Source organism: Zingiber officinale, chromosome 4B (assembly GCF_018446385.1).
Source record: "Zingiber officinale cultivar Zhangliang chromosome 4B, Zo_v1.1, whole genome shotgun sequence".
Lineage (NCBI taxonomy): Eukaryota > Viridiplantae > Streptophyta > Magnoliopsida > Zingiberales > Zingiberaceae > Zingiber > Zingiber officinale.
The window spans coordinates 136479668-136496159 of NC_055993.1; the positions used below are offsets into that span (position 1 = coordinate 136479668).

General features: G+C 37.2%; 1 protein-coding gene across 1 annotated transcript; it reads left to right on the forward strand.

Moving 5' to 3' along the window:
• Positions 1-1397: 1397 nt before the first annotated feature.
• Positions 1398-16307, forward strand: LOC121978013 (probable protein phosphatase 2C 12). Its single transcript, XM_042530408.1, has 9 exons — positions 1398-1761; positions 10311-10482; positions 11686-11839; positions 11943-12006; positions 13153-13260; positions 13763-13888; positions 13971-14206; positions 15841-16046; positions 16129-16307. Exons 1-8 carry the CDS (start codon positions 1564-1566, stop codon positions 16034-16036), a joined length of 1254 nt encoding a protein of 417 aa, XP_042386342.1. The 5' UTR covers positions 1398-1563; the 3' UTR covers positions 16037-16046; positions 16129-16307.
• The last annotated feature ends 185 nt before the right edge of the window (positions 16308-16492 follow it).

The window sequence follows — 16492 nt, forward strand, 5'->3', positions numbered from 1 at the left end:
CCATACGTCGATGCTTATTCCCAGCACTTAAAAGCCTTCTTAAAGTAGTATGTGCGTGTAATATAATACATTGAAATTACATTGACCCTTTATAATAAAATTATATTAATTAAAGTATTTTAGCATTAAAATACTTAAGTAGAATCATTAATAGAGTCATTAGGGTAAAGTACCTTACTTTTGAAAATCTGAATTATTTGAGTCTTTGAAAATCCGAATTGTTTGGATTTTCAAATATTACCTTTACGACTTTCCTATGAAAAAAATTAATTTAATTTAATATTATACTTATCTTAGTAAAAAAAATTAAGAAAAGTATATTTTTTAATATTGTCGGCCTAAAATATTTATAGAAACTTCTTTTATCATAGTGTTATCAATTTTAAGATGTGAGACTAAAAAAAATTATATTTTTTTATATAAAACAATCAGAGAAAATTAATGATGAGAAAAATTCATAATAATATGCCGCAACTGAGTCTCGAACTCTAGATCACTGATTGTTTCACTTATGAAATTACTAATAAACCTTGGAATTATTTTTAGTGTGAATAGAAAAAAAGATATTAACGTAAATTAATTTTAGACTTCACCAAAATTAATTAGTAAAGGAGGGGGATTTTTAATAAAATAATAAGATAATCTAGATATTTGACCCCATCAACTAGATATTTCACATAATTTATTATAATAATCCAGATATTTAGTCTGATATTTTTAGATCAACCTCTATTAAATAAAATTTACCCCTTAATAAGATCCATCAGAGTAAAAGTCTTCTGGATCATTGCATAAGTTCATTATATATATATATATAAACTAATTAACATTATATATAAATTAACATTATTATATAAATAATTTAAATGTTTTTAATGAAATAGTATTTTGAACAAATTAGAATTTAAAATTATGAACCAATTTTGATTCCTTCTGAATCAATTCTTGAGCCCAATTTAAATCTATGAATCTAAATTCCACCATAAAATTCAAGAATAATATTTATAAAAAATTTAAAATATTAGAATGATTCCAATGTATTTAAAAGGGATAAATATTGTTTTAAAATTAAAAAATAGAAAATTAAGAAGCGATAAAAATATTATAACCTAAACTAAAAGTGTTTGAAAGTAGATTTTTTTTTATGAATTAGAATTTTCAACCAAAAAATAGTAAATAAATAAATATAAAAATCAAATAAAATAAGAGGAAGTTAAAAAAAAAAGGAATTAAACTTTGGCGGGCCGGCAGCTTCGCTAGCTAGCCTTATTGCCGCGCACGTTAGCGTGTGGGTATGGAGGACCTATGGCCTTCCGACACGTCATCGGTACGACCTCACTCCGACACTGCCGCCTCGGCGCTATTTCGAGAAAAAAATTGAAAAAAAAAAAGAGAAAAGGAAGAGAAATTTTGTCTTCGCTTTGGCTTCGAATCCGATCCCAGGCGATTGCTTCGATTTCTTCTGCCTCGACGCCCCCCCTACTGGAGAGACGCGGCACTGCTGATTTCGCCTGAGGGTGCTCCTTTCTCTCCTCGCGCCGAACGAAGCTTCGCTGCGGCGAGATGGCGGCGACCGACGGCGACGGGATGGTTCCGTTGGCGGTGCTGCTGAGGCGGGAGATGTCTTGGGAGCGAATCGAGAATCCGGACATCATCTACGGTGAGGCGAGCGAGAGCAAGAAGGGGGAGGACTTCACACTCGTCATGACTGAGTGCCAGCGAGTTCCCCGGCGGCCCGACACCACATTCTCAGTCTTTGCGGTAATGCCTCTCCCTTACCAATCTCAGAGTTTGGATAAACCTTATTTCTATCTAGGAACCAACTGCCAGTTCTTTGTTTTGGCCAATGCATAGAAAAGGTTGCATTTTTTGCCAGGTGGATGGCTGCTTCGTGCATACTTATTTGAGTGTTTGTAGAACTGATCTATTCCTGGAAAGGATTCCGGATTCTGATATTTGTGCGAGTGAGAGAAATTTAGTTTAATTATATCATGTGTTCTTCTAAAGGAGAAGAGGAACCATAATGTAGATCGCGAATGAGGAAATCCTCGAATTGAAGCTTGTATTTAGCAGTAACGTCCAAGAATCGTGAAATTTAAGAGCACATCATCCTCATATCAACAACAAGAAAAGTCTTAGTCGTCTAGAGAATGAGAAGAAAAATTAATTGGTATTAGGGAATACAAATATTATGAAGACACCACATGGTGATAGGTTTAGACATGCCGCTTGATACTGCAAAGGAGGTAGGACCCTCAAGGGTGGGGTCGAAGTCAAGAAAGTTGACTGAGATGACAGTCAAAGTCAAAGAGGAGTTAACACTTGAGGTTGAAATGGGCATACGGCTTGGCCAAATATTCCAACCGATTGGACCTTTGGTCCGATTGGACTCCCAAGTCCGCTCGGCTCGACGAAATTCCCAACCGAGTCCTCAAAAGTGTCGTCGATCGGACCTTTTCCCGATTGAATCCTGAGTCCGCCCGGCTTGACGGGAATCCCAAGTCGAGTCCCCAGAAGGGCCGCCGATCGGACCTTTAGTCTAATCGGATCCCTAGTCCACTCGACTGACGGGAATCCTGAGCCAAGTCCCCAGAAGGACCGTCGGTCGGACCTTTTTCCTAATTGGATCCCAAATTTGGCTGGCTCGATGAGAATCTCGAGTCGAGTCCCTGGAAGGACCGTCGATCGGACCTTTTTCCCAATCGGATCCCGAGTCTGCCCGGTTAGACGGGAATCCCTAGTTAAGTCCCCAGAAGGGCCGAGTCCTCCAGATGATCATCACTGCTTAGCCGACCCGACCCCGTTCGAGAACAAGACCCAAATGAACGTTAAAGGGAATTCGGTCGGCCTGCCAGCAAAGCACACTAAGGGCCTCTCAGATCTGTACACAGGAAACTTCTACGGTCCTACCCTGCAAAGTGTAAGAATTGCGGGTCTATTCTAGGAAAGGTGTTAAAATGCCATAATGGTCGGTCTATTTTGGTAATGCATCGAGATTCATGCAGAGAGGAAAAGTAATACTATATAAGGGGGTCTCCACGTACAGGCGCAGGTACGCGAAACTTCGCTATCGAAGATCATTTCCTATTCGTTATTGTTCATCTTCTCCGCCATCGTTTGCCTGACCTTAGCCGATCTTGTGATCGAGATACAGAGCCTGGAGCTAGAAGAAACTTGAAAAATTTTCGTGGACGGGTCATTCACTCGGCAAGGCAGTGGAGTCGGGATTCTTATGATATTACCTTGTGAAGACAGAATGCAATTGTTCGTTCGGTTGGATTATCGAGCCACTAATAACGAAGCCCAATACGAAGCATTGATAGCCGGTCTGCAAGCCGCGAAACACGTGAGAGTCGTCTGAGTTTTAATTTACTCGGATTCCCAGTTGGCGGTTCAACAATTTTTAGGCAACTTCGAGATCGACAGTGAACGGCTAAAGTTGTATGCAGAGGCCTTTGAGAAGTTAAAAGTGAAATTTCAAGAAGTGACCTTACATAAAATTCCCCGAGCGGAGAGCCAGAAAGCAGATGAGCTGGCCAAATTAGCCGGGGCCTTAGTCCCCTAGGCATTAGACAGGCTGGTGGAGCAAACACTTTTAATATCCCACATTGAGTGGCAAGCCGAGCTAGAATTACAGTGCGACTGGAGAGCGCCATTAATTTCGTTCCTCCGGTAAGGAATTTTACCCTCCGATCGGGAGCAAGTACGCATGATCAAGAAGAGGGTCGGGCGATTCACCTTAGAGATCACTTGTACAAGAGGACTTTCTCTCGCCCCTTGCTTATGTGTGTCAGTCCAGGGGATGTACAGTATATTCTACAAGAGGTTCACCAGGGCTCCTGTGGGAGTCATGCAAGCAGCCGGTCACTCACTTGGAAGATTTTGTTAGTCGGATTTTTTTAGCCCACTTTGCAGGCCGATTCGGACCGGCTGGTAGCAACTTGTTTATCGTGTCAGAAGCACCAAAACATCCTGCACCACCCCACAGAATTGTTAAAGACCTCGATTATTTCATGCTCGTTCGACCAATGGAGTATAGATATTGTAGGGCCCTTTCCGATGACACTTGCTCAGAAAAAATTCCTTTTAGTGGTCATGGATTATTTTTCCAAGTAGGTGGAAGCGGAGAGGCAAAGATAACCGAGCAAAAGGTCATCAAGTTCTTGTAACAGAATATCATCTATTGGTTCGGAATTCCCTATAAGCTCGTCTCAGACAATAGAGGTAGTTTCAGGGCCGGAAAATCAGGGAGTGGTGCTAAGTTATGGCATCTTACAAGCTTTTACCTCTGTGTGACTTATTTTAGAGTAATGGTCAGGCGGAAGTCATCAACCGAGAAATCATCAGAGGACTCAAAACCATATTGGACCATATTGGAGGAAGTTGAATGGATGAACTGTCCAGTGCATTATGGGCTTATCGCACTACGCCTTGAGAGGCTACGGGTATAACCCCTTTTCATCTGGTTTATAGTGGAGAAGCAGTTGTCCCAGTAGAGGTTGACATGTATTTCGATCGGAGGCAATTGTACGACGAAGATAATGCCAGTTGGTGCCTCATGGAGCTTGATCCGGTGGACGAGGTCAGAGATAAAACAGCAACTCGGTTGATGACATACCGTCAACGGATGAAGCAAAACTACAACCGGAGAGTCATCCCAAGAATTTTTCATGTGGGTGACTTGGTCCGGAGGTGGATCAAGTCGGTCGATGATATCAGCAAGTTGGAGTCACAGTGGGATGGATAGTACAAAGTGGTATAAAAGCTCGCCTCGGGCTTCTATTATCTTTATGATGCGGAAGGAAAGAATTTGGATTGGTAGTGGAGCATAAATCATCTATAGCCCTATCGCGCTTGAGAGTATGCCTATAATGAGTTAATATAGCTCGATAAATATTTATGCTTAATGAATGCAGGCAAGCTCAACTCAAGAAGCCCAAATCCCAAACTAGGTATGTAGTATCTTAATTCGGTCGAGTTAATAACTCGGTCGAGCTTACAGCCTCCTTCGACTAGACTTTAAGAGGAGACTTGTGATACGGCGAAGGAGGTAGGGCTCCCAAGTTCGGGGTTGAAGTCAAGAAAGCTGGTTGAGGTGGCTATCAAAGTCAAGGAGGAGTCAACACTCAAGGTCGATATGGGCGTACAGCTCAGCTGAATATTCCAACTGATCGGACCTCCGATTAGACTCCCAAGTTCATCCGACTTGACAAAATCCCGAGCTGAGTGCTTAGAAGGGCTGCTGATTGGACCTTTTCCCCGATCGAATCCCGAGTCCGTCCGGCTCGATGGGAATCGCGAGCCGAGTCCCCAGAAGGGCCACTGATCTGACCTTTTTACCGATCGGATCCTGAGTCCATTTGGCTCGACAGGAATCTCGAGCCAAGTCCCTAGAAGGACCACCGATCATACCTTTTTCCCGATCAAATCCTGTGTCCGCTTGGCTCGTCGGGAATCCTAAGCCGAGTCCTCAAAAGGGTCGATTCCTCGAGATGATCATCATTGCTTAGCCAACCCGACCCCATTCGAGAACAAGGCCCAAATGGACGTTAAAGGGAACTCAATCGGTCTGCTAGCAAAGGATACTAAGGGCCCCTCAGATCAATGTCCCAATATTCCTTTTTATCATCTTGCGAATATTCCCCATGCAAGTTGTACGCAAGAAGCTTCTACGTTGCAAAGCGCAGGAATTGCGAACCTATTCTAGGAAAGGTATCAGAATGCCATAATGGTCGTCTCTACTTTGGTAATGCATTGAGATTTGTGCAGAGAGGAAAAGTAATATTTAGGGCTGTAAATGAACCAAACGTTCGTGAACAAGCTTAGTGTTCGGCTTGATAAGAGCTTGTTTATATTCGTTCAATATACATAAGATCAATTAAATAAACAACCTTGAATATTTCGTTAAACTAAACTAACAAACTTGAACACATATGTGTTCAACTTGTTAATGTTCGTGAACAACGTTTGTAAACAATGTTTGTGAACAGTGTTCACAAACCATGTTCATTAATAAAACTCATATCAACATGTTAAATAAACAATAAAATAAAATAAAATAAATAAATAAGTTTGAATTTATAGCTCAATAACCAATCAAAAAACAATCAAACAAGCTTGAACTGAGAGCCCGATAACATCTAAACGAACCAAGCTTGAATCAAGCTTAAGCCAAGCTTGAATTGGGAGCTCGATAACATCTAAACGAACCGAGCTCAAGCCAAGCTTCAAACAAGCTCAAGCTCATAAAAAATAAACCAAGCCAAACTTGAACAAACATTTCAAAGGTTTGATTCATTTTAAGCTCGGCTCGGCTTGGCACGATTACCTTATCAAACAAGCTTGAACACCTAAAAGTTCGGCTCGGCTCAGTTTGTTTATAGCCCTAGTAATACTATATAAGGGGGTCTCTACCTAGAGGCGTAGGTACGTGAAAATTTGCTATCAAAGATCATTTCTTCTTTATTACTGTTCATCTTCTCCACCATCGTTTGCCTGACTTGAGCGTCAGAGTGTCTGCGTCGGGGACCCCTCCCTGGCCCGGTGACTGACGTTTTTTTGCCTCTAATTCTTCTATGTGGTACACAAGTCCTATAGTGGTACCAGGTTACGGTTTCTTGGAGTCTCCGCACGATCAGCATCAACGCCACGTAACCAATGCACCATCTTCCCTGATTCCAGAAACGATCACTGCTCAAGTAATCTACCAAATTTGTCTGTTATAGTTGAGCTATCTTTTACATTTAGGCTGTCATCTAGAATGAATTTGGTAATCACAAGTCCACCTTTGAATTTTGTGTGTCTTCATTCATGAAAATGCCTTTGAGGTTGATATCCATCTTCACAAGTAGGAAAATTGGCAAATTGTCCAACATGATCACAAAATGCTCCTATAGATTCAGGGATGATACAAGATCATTTTGTCCTGTAAGTATAATATTACCGAAGCAATAAGAAAATGCAAGAGAATGAGGAAACAATTCACAAGTTCAGAAATGATGGTGGTAGCTGATTCCGTTTATCACTCCACATGGTCATGAATGGGAGGGCCATAAAAGGGAGGGTTAAAAAGGGTTGGAAAACCTTGGCATACTATCTTGGCTCCTTTGGTGTTCCGAGTGCAGAGAGAAGTAACGAATGCACAAGTGGAGAAATGTGATAGTAATTGATTATATTAGTGGCTCTGTAGGGGTCATGAAAGGGCAGGACAACATTTCCATGCCATCCTAGCTTCTTTAACAATCCAAGTGGATAACTTGTTTGCTCATCTCATTTTATACTCTCAATCAATGATACATGTTGCAAGAGAGTTCTATAATGACTCAATGGACTTGATGAAAGACATGAACAAAGAACTCAGTATTAGAAGATATATAGAGAATTTAGCAAGAAAAGACCTAGATGATTCATATAGCTTAGGAGACTCAAGTGACATCGTTGGGCCATATGATCCCCTTAAAATGATGGAAATGATGAAAGCTAGTCAATTATATAACCAAGGAATGATTGGTACGATCAACAACAAATAAATACAATCTCGGTCAATGACATAAACACCAAATAGGCATATCAAACAATTAGTTGATGGCTAATTCAGAGATTGAAACTCATACCTTGAGAAGCCCACTCATTCTGCTGGCCTGAAATGATGTCAAGATAATCAGAAATATTGGGGGCATTGGAGGTTTTGACAAGAGTATGAATTGCCATCATAGGCAGAAACATGGAGATGAAGCAAATAACTGAGTGAGGAGCATACAATCTTTATCTAGAGGAAAATTCAATGGCATTGGAGGCTTCAATTAGAGAAGAAATCAGTGCATGGATAATCTTAGTCATGATTAATGCAACAAATCACCTCATGATTAATGACGACTAGCGCCATCTAGTATCAATATACATCATGGTGATATTTGACACTATCTCCTTCTATTTAAACACCAAGATGTTTATAAAGATTTAGATTTTTAACCTTGCGCCAATTAGCCATCTTAGTTTGCCCTTCTTAATTCAAATCAAGTGTTGAAGGAGATTGATTCCTCCATAGCTAGGTATAAAGTATCATTTTTGGGATTTTTGTATTCAATTGGAATAGTACGATTTCAGTGCAATGTCCTGCCGGCGCATGATAAACTTTGGAAAACTTTAAAGAGTGTTGAGATCAATATAAAGAATTTTAATCTCTAATTCTTTCTATTTAGCTTGTTTACTTCCAAATATAAACATATAAAAATTTAAAACTGAATTAAATTAGAATTCTGGAGATGCAAATTTAGAAAATATAATAAGGATCTTGATTAATGATGCTATATTGTATTAATACCAATTGAATGTCATGCATTAGACAAGAGCGTGAATTGGATAAGAGTATAGGTTCTTGTAACATCCTAGTGTTTAACTACTCAGAACTTGGTTCAAATCAAGTGTTGAAGGAGATTGATTCCTCCATAGCAAGGTATAAAGTATCATTTTTGGGATTTTTGTATTCAATTGGAATAGTACGATTTCAGTGCAATGTCCTGCCAGCACATGATAAACTTTGGAAAACTTTAAAGAGCGTTGAGATCAATATAAAGAATTTTAATCTCTAATTCTTTCTATTTAGCTTGTTTACTTCCAAATATAAACATATAAAAAATTTAAAACTGATTTAAATTAGAATTCTGGAGATGCAAATTTAGAAAATATAATAAGGATCTTGATTAATGATGTTATATTGTACTAATACCAATTGAATGTCATGCATTAGACAAGAGCGAGCATTGGATAAGAGTATAGGTTCTTGTAACATCCTAGTGTTTAACTACTCAGAACTTTGTTTGGTACAATTGGATTGGAACATATACTAGTGCTCCAACCAACTGGTTCTTCTTTTCTTCTCCTCCCTTCTCTTTGATAATGTTCCGTTGATGGATTGAAATTTTTAGTTGAGTTAGGCGCCATGGCCAAAAACATTTCTACTGAATAGTTGGCATACTAAACAGGGAGACACATGGTTAATTCAGTGTGTCACTTGTACCTGAACAATGTCACCCATGCAAAATAGGTTGAGCAATACAATTATTGATCTTAGTTGACATAGACACAACAAATTGAATATGTTCAGATTTGACCTGCAAAGTTGTGAATGGGTTGTAGATTAGAGGGATGAGGAAGAGGAAATGAGAAAGATTATAAATGAACTCAAATTGAAAAGAATGCACATTTGATCAGTCGGAGAAGAATCAAAGCTATCCTAACGACATCTACGGTGGTGATCGTTCGACAACAGCTATTTGATATAGATGACATCGACGGCAATAAAGGATACATAAATTGCCAAAGTGGATTCACAAGGTCAAAGGGGTTGTTGGCCTTTCGGTTTAGTGACTGAGTCATGAAGGGGCTGCAATTGCATACAATTATGTGGAATCTTATTTTTTATTTTATCTTTTAATTGTTTTTGGCAAAATTCTTCTACCATCTTAGATATAAGTGATTATACTAAAAGCTAGATAATGAAGAGATATTTTGTTATTTTTATTGTGTTTTCCATTTTTCTAAAAAAAATCAATTTTATGAGAGACTTTCATGAATTTGTTATCCTAGTATGCCACTATGATATAATTTCTGTAACAAATAGCCAAAAATAAATTATTTGACAACCTAAATCCTAGTAGAGCAATTATTGCATCGCAAAGTTCTTGCTTCTCATTAAGATGGCTTGAAATGTCATCCACTAGATATTGAGACATAATGTTCGAATCTCGGCAAAGCCGAGGTAAATGCCTCTCTTATGTGCTAGTCACTATTCCAAAGGCTAGTAGTCATCCGTGATTTACTTCCTTCGTGTTGGCCCTAGGACGGGTTGGTGAGGGAGCTGGGGGCAAGCGTATTCGCCTTTTGCCAACATAATGTCTCATCAAACTCTGTTTCTAATTAGTTGTATGAATTACCCATAGCTTTGGAAGTATGAATTTATCTTTATATTTTCTCTCTCTCTATCCCTAGTTCCTATTTGGTTATTGCTCATGTATTTTGTTTAGATATTAATAATTTTTAAAAAAATCTGAATATTGATTTTTTGATATTACAAAGCACCTCTATTGAAAAATAGCGACCAAATTAGTAATCTTGTTTTTCCGTATTAAATTATAACTATTTAACTTCCTTTTTGTATTAGCTCGTAGCTCATTTAATTTACAATAAAAAAACATAAGAATCAGTTGGATTCATTCATTTTTCTCCTCTACTAATCACAGCTAACTGGCGGTTCAAATGTAGGATCACCTCTGCTTGCTGACCTTGTTCATTTGATTTCCTCCATGCAGCTTTTTGATGGGCATAATGGCTCTGCAGCTGCTATATACTCCAAAGAGAATCTCTTGAACAATGTCTTAAGTTCCATTCCTTCAGAATTTAGCAGGAATGAGTGGGTTCAAGCATTACCAAGAGCTTTGGTTGCAGGATTTATCAAGACTGATAAGGATTTCAAAGAAATGGGTACAATACTATGCAAATTTTGTATTGGCTTGAAGGATCTTATGTATTTCATAATTATTATACCATGTCATATCAAAGTTTAGTTTATCTAATCTTTGTTTATTTTTGTTGCATCATTTCACATAATTTTTATGCGAGTCTAATTTTTTTTTACCAGATGTACATTTGCCTTTTTATTCATTCAAGAATATAACAAACTATGTTTATGCTGTTATAATTGCTCGACTCTATTGATGTTAGTGATTTTCTAATTGGTTGCAACTTTTTCAGTTTCAATGGTAACTAAATGTTGTTTTTTACTACCTAATCAACGGCTTCATAGCTAGGTAACTTCGAGAACATTTATCTCCTGTAGGGTATTTCTAAAAAAATGCAAATGATTATTCATTCAGGAGTAGGTAGAATGAAGTAAAGAATGTAGCTAGAAACAATGTGGGACTTTTTAGAAAGACATGACATGTGGAATAGGAAACAATTTTTTTTCTCTTCCTTTATACATTACCTAATACTTTTCACTTGTACAAGAACAAGAGGCCATTTTTACTAATTAATTGGGATTGACTGAATGAATCACCTCCCATTGATCTCTATGTAATGCCATTTCAGTTGTACTGTAGACCACTTTTCATTATATTAACTTGAATTTTCAGTTGTCTCTGTCATATCTTCAACGCCAATTGATTCAACTTGCATAATTATGAAGTTTGGAAGTTGTCTTAATATCTCCGTGCCATCTTAACTTATTTTGTCATTTTATAATCAAATTAGAATTACACCTAAAAAGTCTGATACAAGATAATATTCATATTGCCAACCCAAAATAGTTGTAATAGATGACTAGTTAGTGTTGTCACTGATGATGTTGTTGATGATGACAATGATATGAACTCTATTATTCATGAATTTAGTTCTATTCCCATGTTAGCAACCAAAGAATGGACCTTGTATTGTGAATTTACTCTGTTAATGACAGTTAATGTTTGGAAGTTTGATTGGTGTGGCCACTTTTTAGTTTTTGAATTAATAGTACAGAGGATAATTGTGAAAATCTTAGATCTGGTTTCCCGTCTCAGTGACTTCCAGACTTTCAAGGATTCTGTCTATTTTTCTACCTTGATTAGCTGTAGCTCCACAGATTCAACACTTCACCTAAAAGAATATAATTTCATTCTGAGAAACTGATACCTGATTTTGTTTCCTTAGCCAGGGTTTCTGGAACAACTGTAACATTTGTGATAATTGATAGATGGGTTGTCACTGTGGCATCAGTTGGTGACTCGCGCTGTGTACTTGAATCTGCTGAAGGTTCAGTTTATTTTTTGTCAACGGACCATCGTTTGGAAGACAATGAGGAAGAGTATGTTCTCATGCTTTTTGTGTTTCCTGCAGAGTTTAATTTCTCTCTTAAAAATGTCTCCTTGACAATGTTCACTCCCTTAAGAAGGCCAGTTTTGTCATAGGGTGGAACGCATAACAGCTCATGGTGGAGAAGTTGGAAGAATGAATGTTGCTGGTGGGGCTGAGGTATTTTTGTTGGCCTTCATCATATAGTTCAAGACCTAAGTTTAGGCTTGAAAATGAGCTATATTTGTTCCTTGCATATGTAATGGAATGTAATGTATTATGCTTGCTCCCCTCACCATGTCATACTTCATATTCTCGGCCATAGTTTCCTTGATTGTTTAATTAAACATGCTTTCTAGAAACAAAGTATATTTCTATAGGATCATATTATTTGGTCATGCAGTAGTTAAAGGCATGGGCGATTGATCAAAATAGAATGTCTGGCATTCTATTTGGTATCTGAAGGCACAAAATCACCTTCCTTTTCCTTTATTTTTTTTTCTTGTTTTCCACCTTTTATCTTTCTAATATATTTTTTCTTCAGGACCAGGTGTACCGTTTGTCTTAATGAATAAGAACATTTTTATGGTATGCTCATAAAAATACATAATGGAGAACTTGCTAACATGTTTATCAATTTAAAACAAAAAACTTCTATATCCATTTGTTTATATACATTGATGCACTTCACATCGAGCATTATCTATTCACCCATGGACATATGCTTCCCATAGTTGAAGCTATTATTGTTAATGAACTGTTTATATGAATAATTATAGTGTGTATTCCATACACGATCATACATTCTTGATGAGACCATTCTGTGAGCATTGACCCAGACCACGTTGGCCATGGATTTGAGGTATTGTTCATCATCGGGGATCCCATGAATTTGTTCATTTTCAAAAAGCACCTCCAAGTATTATGCCATCTTTTGAGCATTGTAAGACATGAGGCTTGTCACTCCGTACCATTGTGGGACTATGCCCTCCTAATCGCTTCTCCAAAATTCTAAAACTATAGACATATATATGAAATATGTCCATAGTCCTTGTAAATTGTCATGCTTCTTGTTTCCTAAATAATGTACTTGGATAAGGTTTGCTGCCTCACCTTGTTCGGTTCATGTTGGATGTGTTTCCATACAAAACCTTGATGAACCTTTGCATCAAAAGGGCAAGTGGGTGGTGCTTCACGTTCATTTACCTCATGCTTTCCTTGTTAAACTACATAGAAGCGAAATTCACATATGCAGAGTAAAATATGACTTGTGGAATTTTTCTTGCCTTCCTCTGTTGCTCTTTTTTTAACAAGAACTTTTGTCAGTTTGGCCCCCTTAGGTGCTGGCCAGGTGGCTTGTGCTTGTCAAGATCAATTGGTGACCAGGATGTTGGCGAATTTATTCTTCCTATTCCACATGTGAAGCAAGTGAAGGTGTGTAAGTAATTTTAAGTTTTCTAGTTCCCTGAGATAATTTTTTCTTAGTTCTCATGTATAGTTGTGTTTTTAATCTCCAATCAAAGAGGCTTAACATTATTGTCTGTGGCAGATTCACTTTTGCATCTAGATTTACATAGGGCAATGACATTTTATGCATTACCATTCCATGACAATGCAATCTCAGAAGGGAAAAAAGATCAACTACATATGGAGATGTTACAGTATGAATGATTAAGTTGACTAATAGTTCACAAAACAGAAAAAGTAATGTTTCTTTTCTATTCTTACTCATAGTATCTCACATCTCTACATTACCTAGATGTTCCATTCGTCCAATGTATCTCACATCTCTGCATTTCCTTGTTGATTTAAGTTGAACACTTGAATTGAATCAACATTTATCAGAACAAGAATGCCAAAGTGCAATTTTGTTTTACATATCTTCTTTCATTTCAGAGGCATTTTTATTGACAAATGATGTTTCTAATTGCTTCAGCTATCAAATGCTGGTGGACGTCTTGTGATTTCAAGTGATGGTGTCTGGGACGCTTTGTCAGCAGAAAAGGTGCTTAGTTGTTGTCGTGGATTGCCAGCGGAAGCTGCAGCTTTCAGAATTGTTAAGGTAAGTACATGACGTATCATGCAAAAGTGCTAAATATACACGTTTACTGCAGCTCGGATACAGTTTTAAGTTTATTTTTCAGGAAGCTGTGCAGCCAAAGGGAATTCGAGATGATACTACATGCATCGTTGTCGATATATTACCACCAGAGAAAATTTCGCCTTCATTTCCTAATTTTAAGAGATCTGGAAAAGGCATGTTCAAGAGCATGTTCCGAAGAAGATCTTCTGAGTCATCATTATTTTCAAATCGAGATTACTCTGAAGCAGATATGGTAGAAGAAATCTTTGAAGACGGATCTCCAGTTCTAGCCCACAGGTTAGTATAGTGCAACTATACCTGACAAAATTATTTACAAGTTCCCTCACATGGTGAATGTTTAATTACCACAATAGTTTTCAGAATTTAAATGAAGCTTTATTTGTTCTAACTCTTTAGAATCCCTTACATACATTCTATCATATGTAAAACTATACAAATTAATTAATTAATTATTTTGTATCATATTGAAAAATATTTTCTTTATCTGCCTTAGATTCAAGTCCTTAATTATAAAATTTATTACTTGTCTTTGAACGTGGGTATACCATTTTAATATATTTTCCCTCCTTTTCATATTAGATCTATGCCCATTTCTCATGAATCTTAATATTTAATATTTTTTATCTTATCTTTTCTAATAACACTACGAGTCTATGTTAGTATTAGTTATTTATTCATGTTGAAGGTTGCCTGAGTTATTTAATCATCACCTTGGGCATGCTAAATTAAACTCAGTCATCCAAAAAAAGAGAAATTTACCTTCAATACTGATTAATTAGACCCAAAATGACAAACACAAACCCTTGCCAACTAGGATATTTCAACCTTATTTGGACTTGGAACCATCAATTCACTTTCCTTATGAGACATGCAAGTCAAAAAATATGGTTGAAGGTCTTGGTATTTTCTTCCAGCAACTATATCTTACCATTCAGAGTCTGCTTTATTTTTAAAACAATAGCAACCACAATCAAATCTTTATTTCATTAAGTGGAGTCTAGATCTTCCTACGCCAGCTCGATCTTCTTCTATATCATCATCTATATTTTTATTCTATTTTATCATTTCTAATCAAATTTTCTTTTATCTCATTTTTCTTATAAGAAAATGACGAGTTAGACAATAGATAGAATAAGTAGATATTAGTATTTTGCGAATAACTCGAGGATAAAAAATCGGAAGAAATATAGATGTTTCATTATGGATATTCACATAATGAATTAGTAGATTTTAAAGTTTGCATCCTCTCAATTGATTTAGTGGAGGAAGGGATGAGGATGAATATTCATATAAATGGGAAACTCACCCCCTGAAATTTACTTGTTTTTTTTAAATGTTAAGCCTATGTTTAGATGGGGTGAGGGGAGGTTCATTAATGGAAAGGGAAGAGAGGGGAAGGAAAGAAAAGAGAGGGTAACTTCCTTACACCCCAATTTGGGGTGTAAGAAAATAGGTCATTTGAGGGGTAAGGGAGGGTAAAAGTTCCCCTCTCCTCACCTCCTTCCCTCACCTTCTTCCCAAATAAGGGTAAAAGTTACCTTTCCATTACTTACCCTTCCCTCACCTCCTTTCAAACAGACCTCTAGAGTTTTAAGATTCTTAAAAATATCTCCTTAGGGTTTGAAAAGTAGTCATTTTACTCCTCGACTATAATAAGAATGAAATTACAGCTTCTAGCTCTAACAAAATGAGATAAATGAGGTCAGTCATGTGATTATTCTATTAAGTCACTTAAAAGTGTCAACAGTTGTCTTGAAACTTAATGTCAAGTTCTTGCATCCAAATCGTGCCATTATCATGGTGATTCTGCCTCCAGTATATGCTTAAAGCAAAAGCTTGATGTAATGCCATTCATGATCTTCTTGTTTTCTGTGAAAGTTGAAGTGACTGTAACAATCGCCTAATGGCAGGTTAGATCCAGAGTATTCAGCATGTCCCATGTTCAGGCCATTCAACTGTGCTATTTGCCAACTGGAGATGAAACCAGGCGAAGGCATTTCTCTACATGATAACTCAACCAAACATGGAACGATCAATCCCTGGGATGGTCCCTTCCTTTGCGCAGCCTGCAACACCAAGAAGGAAGCCATGGAAGGAAGAAGATAATCTTAAGGAGGTAATGTCTATCATTATTCCCCACACCTCTTTTACAATGTAATCACTTATTTTGTGATATAGTTTTGTCTCTTTATCCACAGATTGTACCTGAAGATACAATCACTAAAAGTGTTATGGTGCAGTGGCAATCTCTACATTATATAAAATAGAAGTTGATGCATATTTAGGTTTCTTGTCTGTGCTTTCTTTTTTGTTGAGGTAAATTCTTTCCCCTTTATTATATTGATCTTAGGAAATATTGTGTTCATTGATTGCTACAGTCATCTTAATTTTTTGATTCATTAAATTTATATTGCCATTCTATTTGTTCAACGAACGATCTTCTTTCCATATGTTGATGTAGTTCACACAAACATTTCTTTTAGCTAAAAGAGAATTCAAGCAATTGAACAATGTTTAACCAGTGCTTTGTTATGCTATTGGTTGTGCATTTAGCATACAATG

Excerpts from the sequence above, each read along its gene's own strand:
- LOC121978013 (XM_042530408.1), top strand. The coding sequence starts at position 1,564 with ATGGCGGCGACCGACGGCGACGGGATGGTTCCGTTGGCGGTGCTGCTG. Across the intron at positions 11,840-11,942 it reads TTGGAAGACAATGAGGAAGA|GGTGGAACGCATAACAGCTC; the intron begins GTATGTTCTCAT and ends GTTTTGTCATAG. Across the intron at positions 14,207-15,840 it reads TCTCCAGTTCTAGCCCACAG|GTTAGATCCAGAGTATTCAG; the intron begins GTTAGTATAGTG and ends GCCTAATGGCAG.